This window comes from Lampris incognitus, chromosome 19 (genome assembly GCF_029633865.1).
Source record: "Lampris incognitus isolate fLamInc1 chromosome 19, fLamInc1.hap2, whole genome shotgun sequence".
NCBI classification, from domain to species: domain Eukaryota; kingdom Metazoa; phylum Chordata; class Actinopteri; order Lampriformes; family Lampridae; genus Lampris; species Lampris incognitus.
In genome coordinates this window covers 1646468-1652467 of record NC_079229.1, presented here as the reverse complement: position 1 = coordinate 1652467, position 6000 = coordinate 1646468, and the positions used below count along the sequence as shown (strand labels likewise).

The 6000-nt window shown below is 47.7% G+C and overlaps 1 protein-coding gene across 2 annotated transcripts in view; it reads left to right on the top strand.

Annotated features, from left to right (window-relative positions):
- Window positions 1-2066: 2066 nt before the first annotated feature.
- The window catches only part of LOC130130163 (glycogen debranching enzyme-like), a 73355-nt gene continuing 69421 nt past the window's right edge, over window positions 2067-6000 (top strand). For both annotated transcript variants that reach the window (XM_056299900.1, XM_056299901.1), the window contains exons 1-2: window positions 2067-2203; window positions 4328-4538. In XM_056299900.1, the coding sequence (XP_056155875.1) occupies window positions 2119-2203; window positions 4328-4538 (296 nt within the window). In that variant the 5' untranslated portion in view covers window positions 2067-2118. The remainder of the gene's footprint in view (window positions 2204-4327; window positions 4539-6000) is intronic.

The following is a 6000-nucleotide window of genomic DNA, read 5'->3' as shown; positions in this document are numbered from 1 at the left end:
CTTGGATCCCCTGCACAAAGACTGATGTCAAGGCAAACACGCACCACTTTGCCAGTCTCAAGAAAGCTGCTTGAACCAGAGGTGTACAAGCCACTGGAGGTAAAGGCTCAGCTTCTTAACAAAAGACTGACACAGAAGTTGTACTATGACAGAACGAGCCAACCTCTTCAACCATTGATGGAAGGACAAGTTATCAGAATGCAGACCCCTCAAGCCTACAATCGAACAGGCATGGTAAAGGACATCTGCAAGGAGCCCAGATCCTATCTCATTCACTCAGAAGGAAAGCTGTACAGGAGAAATAGGCGCCACATTCTGCCGGTTGTCGAGCCTGCTCCAGCACAGCACTACCCAGACGACAGTGAATGTCAGGACGGTGGACATGAACTTAACAACCAGCACACTCCGACAAAAGTGTCACACAACACGCTGGACACTGAACAGTCACATATGAAAACACCTACAGCTGTGCTACCTGCTAAGACAACTGGAAGTCTGTACACAACACGCTATGGTCGTGTCAACAAGCCATAAGTATAAAGATTGAGTCAATTTGTCAGCTCAAAATTTTGAAGGTTATGTCATTTAAGTTAATTATCTGATTGGCTAAGAGCTGACATTGAGGTCTTTGGGTTTCGTTTCAGGTATCTTCACATATAAAAGACCTCATTTAGTGTTAAAGTATAACTATATGTTTTTCTCAGACAACTATTTTCATATTATTCATTAAGGGCAAATTGTTTTCTGCGCTCTGGGAGGCGCTACAGGAGCCTCAGAGCCCACACTACCAGGCTCAAAAACAGCTTCTTTCCACAAGCTGTTGCCCACCTGAACCTGGCCACCCACTGAATGTCTGTAGATATCTTTAAATATTTTGTACTCCAGCTCTTTTTTACTTATTTTAGCTTTTGGTCTTCATGTGTGTATATCTTATACTGTGTTTGCTGTGTGTTTGTGTGTGTCTGTCTTGTACTGTTTGGTGAAGCCACCGCCCTCATTTCATTTTCACATGTGCTGCTGCACATTGTTTCTAATGACAGTACATTGAATTGAATTGAACTGAATGCAGAACAAACACCACACAAGTTCGGGGGTTATGAAGGGCCCGGTGAAGGGAGGACAACCGCTTGTGGAACAGTTCTCGTTCGCTGCTCTGCTGAGGTTTGCCTGTGCGTGTCCACAGCCCTCCAGCGCAGCAGCGACCCCGCGCGGCCGCAGGCGGCGGAGGACAAGTGAAGGCAAGCTGCGCCCGTGGGGGAGCATGAAGGGCGGCGTCGCTGCTGCGCCCTTTGGGAGCATGAAGGGCGGCGTCGCTGCTGCGCCCATGGGGAGCATGAAGGGTGGCGCAGCAGCGACGCCGCGCTTCCCGGCGTCTTGATTAGCTGGCTGCTGTGGGTGTGCTTGTCATTCATACAGGCGTGTTACTCATTGGTACACCGAGCAGTCCGGTGTCGTCCCTCAGTAGCGACTTCACAGGAACGTTGTTCATGTGTGTGGCCCCAGGTGGGGATCTACAGGGAGGCCAGACTAACCCTAACATCCCGCACTCTCTTCTGCGTTGGATTGCAGTGACACCGTCCTGCTGACCGGTGGTGGGAGGCGCCCTGTCGTGCACATGGACACGTTTCATGTCATCCCTATCCCACGGCCCGTTACTGCAGGCGACATTCCGCTGCACACAATTTAACTGCGTGCTGCCTTTGGTGAGACTGGCCACTGGTTGGGACCAGTGGAAGAGGCGCAGCGGCTGACCGCCTGCTTACTTCCTGAAAGGTCCGACCGACATTCTCTCGGAAACCACGTGACGTGAGCCGAGGCTTTGTTTAGGGCGGCCTCGCCGGCCGCCTGCAGGCCTTAGCCACCGCGACTGTATGTGCTGCTGCCGCTGCTGCACCAAAGTCCACTTCGCGTTTGGGTTGCGTGACATTTTCACGCCGTGTGAATCGGAAGTCCTCGTCGATCACGTGGTTTCCGAGAGAATGTCCACGGAGGCCTGTGAAACGGTCGTCAGTAGCTGCAGCGGCCCGTGATTCGCAGAGTCCCGCCCCTCCGCAGCGTGTGTGCACGCAGAGGTCCGCTACGTGCGTGCAAAGGGCAGCCTAAAAACGGAACGCCAACATGGTCCGGGCCCCCAGACAGACCCGAATACTGATCCTCAATGACATGGAGCGAATGGAGAGGACGCTGTTCCGCCTAGAGCAAGGTAGGACTTCTGCACAGTGCAGCAAGCTCACCGCACTGTGCATGCCATGTTGTGTGTTCGATACCTTGTTTTGCCAAACACGTCCTGCGGCTGGTTGCCCCCTCGTTCTGATAGACGGGCGCAGTTTCTGGACTTTCCCAGCAGCAGCACTACACGTGCAGCCGTTTAGTGGCTCAGAACCACTCTGTCATCTTTATTTGGTTTCCACACACTCATCAAGTTCCACTTTAAGATGATTGTGTAAGCAGAAGGATTCGCTTCAGATTATGTTGTAGAACAAGCTGGCGCTTTATGATGACAAACCTGCAAAGCTGGTGTGAAGTGGCCCAAGCTCACTCGTTCAGTGTGCAGTGAAGAATATCTATGGTGCACAGCAGCTGAAGCTAATATTAGACAGTGAAGGACTGTCAATAAAGTGACTACTGTACTACATGCTATACGTGCCCTGTGCTATCTGGATAACTGAACGATCTTCCTGATACAACATTTTATCATAAAAACATTAATTAATAATTCCTAACATTATAAAGTACTAATTTTTATTAGGGAGATTACATTACATCAAATCAGTTTTATTTGTGTAGCCCAATATCACAAATTACAAATGTGCCTCAGTGGGCTTAGCAGCAACACAACATCCTATCCTTAGACCCTCTCATCGGATTAGGAACAATTTACTGTCATTTTACTGTTACTTGCTGTCATCTTACTTTCCAATGTATTTGTTAATATTATGATTCGACAATGTTAAATAACAAATACCTACAGCTGTTCGAAGGTGTTCATTGTTCAGTATTTCAAAAAATGTATAGTGGATCTTTTTTTGTAGTGGATTCTGTTATTTATTTACTTATAGGGGATATAGTGGATTTAATGTATACTGGATTCTATTATTTTCATCTATATTGGAAATATATTTGATTTTTACAGACATTGATAAACAGAGAAAACTCCTCTATGGTTGCAAAATTGCCATGGAGTTTGTCAGTTTGCAGCAGTGATCTAAGACTTGCTTTAGGTGGCCCTACTGTCTAAATGGTATATGGACTGCATTTTTATAGCACTTCTCTAGTCTACCAACCACTCAAAGCACTTCACAATGTAGACCTCACATTCACCCATTCACACACTGATGGTGGAGGCTGTTCTGCTGTTATGAACCCTTGACTGCTCATCAGGAGCAGTCAAGGGTTCAGTGTCTTTCTCGGTGACACTTGGACATGCTCCGGAGGAGCCGGGGATCGAACCAGGAACCTTCCGATTACTGGATGGGCCGCTCTACTTTCTGAGCCATGCTGCCCTAAACTAAATATTTTTGTGGTACGGCTGTTGGTTATATGTTTATGCTATAGATGAACCATCTCTGCAAACAGTCAACAGCAAAATTCTTTCAAGGGATTGAAGAGTGCACTGTTTTTATCCAGTCGCTGCTCGCTGCGCATGTTGACAAGTGTCACTGAAGTGCACCAGAGTGGGGAAAGAAGTGTGTCGGTCAAAGGGGTGTGCCTCAGATTCTAAGTAGTTCACCAGCTTTTTCAGCACGTGCAGTGGCTAACATTTAGTCTCATAGCACTTGTAGGATATTTAGGGTGGAGGACCTCTCTTCAACAGGATCTCTTCCATCTGAGATAGGATCAGAGAGCTGGTTGAGATCTGGGGCCTCGTCGGTATCAGTCACTAGCGTGGCTGCTGAAGCAATAAGGGAACATCATAAAGAATGACTCTGGCTTTGAGTCGTACAAGTTTAAGAATAAGCAAGACAATAGTCCTTGCTTCCATGGATCTACTGTTCTCCTTGAAGCACCAACAGCATTCTCCATTGAGATTTCACATCACCAGCTGGGTTGAGACCAGTGGTCCAGTAGACTTCTGTTTGCATCCCATTTAAAGTGATGATAGGTAGCATAATTACAATGTTCTGCCTTAGTGGCGTCAAAATGTTGGTGTCTCAAAAAGATTGAACTCTGGACCACAACATGTTCAGCTAGACCATACAGAACGCAAACAAGCACGTTTCCCTCTCCAAAGATGCCAGATAGATAAACTCCACTTAAATGGAACCTGTTGTTGTGTCTCTTTAAGAAACCCGAGCGTTAATGTTTCCCACCTCCCCTCTTCTCCTAGGCTTTGAGCTTCAGTTCCGTCTGGGCCCAACTCTTCAGGGTAAGCAGGTCCGGGTCCACACCAACTATCCTGCCGAGGGCAAGAAACTAGACCGTCTTGCCTTCCGTCCCCTGGAATGGGTCAACGTGACGGGCAGGGAGGATGACTGTGATAAGTACTGCAAACTGAACCTGCAGGTGGCTGGCTCCTACCAGTACTACTTCGGCTGTGGGTAGGTAGTACTGTTAGACATGTGGTCCCCTTTCACTAGTTTTTGTGTGTTAGGGATTTTTATGTATAATGTATATGTAACAATATGTCTGCAGCTCTGTTTGTGTGTTGAGCTTCAGTAATGCAGCATGTGGTTGGGCCCTGGTGTAAACATAGCCCTACGCTGGCACAAGCCTAACTGCCATCTAGATTGCTGACCATGCCATTAAAGATATACCATGATGGGCGTCTGGGTAGCATAGTGGGGATCGCCGGTTCGAATCCCTGTGTTACCTCCGGCTTGGTCGGGCGTCCCTACAGACACAATTGGTCGTGTCTGCGGGTGGGAAGCTGGATGTGGTTATGTGTTCTGGTCACTGCACTAGCGCCTCCTCTGGTCAGTCGAGGCGCCTGTTTGGGGGGGGGGGTGAACTGGGGGGAATAGTGTGATCCTCCCACGTGCTGTGTCCCTCCTAGTCTGCAGCCCTCCCCGGATCGGCAAATGATATTGGGGTGGAAGGCATCCTAGTCTTGAGAGCGAATTGGTAAAAGACAACTTGCTTTTCTCAGCTGTTCATTGATTCAAGACCGGCGCTCCTGATGCCAGGGTCTACATCTGTGGATGGTGGGATTTGGCTCATGCTTTTTCCAAATGGCAGCTGATATTGGCTCTGTGCTCCGTTTGGGGCAAGAGTTTCTAGGGTGCAGGTGACCTGTTAGCAGCTTGTCTGTATATGGCTGTGAGCACTGATTTGCATCTTCTTTGCTCACATGATTTTGATGCGAGGCCTATGTCGGCATGGTTCTCAAGACTGCCCTTGTTGCCCTGTGTTAGTGAACGTGTAACTGAGGCCCTAACTTCTCCATCTGCTGGCTGTTTCCTGCTGCTCAGAAAACACACAAAACATTCCACTTAAAGGGAAACGCCAGTATTTTTAAGTTAAGCCCTGTTTTCCTCTCGTTCTGAGTCAAACAGAGTGATGGGTAACACATTTGATTTAATATTGGACAAATGAGCATCAGCCGACTGCTTCACACCAGCCTGCAATATAATCCATCGGGGCAATAGCACTCACCAAATAACATTCACTTAGAGATTTATGTTTGGATGTAGCAGGCTCTGAATATTACGAGAGGAGTCTAAAGAGCTTTGGCCATGATATCAGGCCTGGAGTTACGTAGGTACCAATCCATTTCTAACCCGAAGCAGAAGTTTTGCTCAGTAATCTTGCAGGGATTGAGTTGTTGCAGCAAGTCAACAATGGAAGTGTGAGAAAGTTGGAGAGAAATGCAAAAAGGAAAAGGCAAAAAAAGGCTATCACTACGCTGACTGACTGTACGTGGGTTGTTTTTTCATGACCGGTGTTTTCAGACACTTCTCAAAGCACTGGGAGCCTGTTAGTGCAAAAAAAAAAAAGAAAAAAGAAAAACTTTCAGTGGACATCATTTGGTGAAGGCTCACACTGCAGCTTGGTGTGCACAAC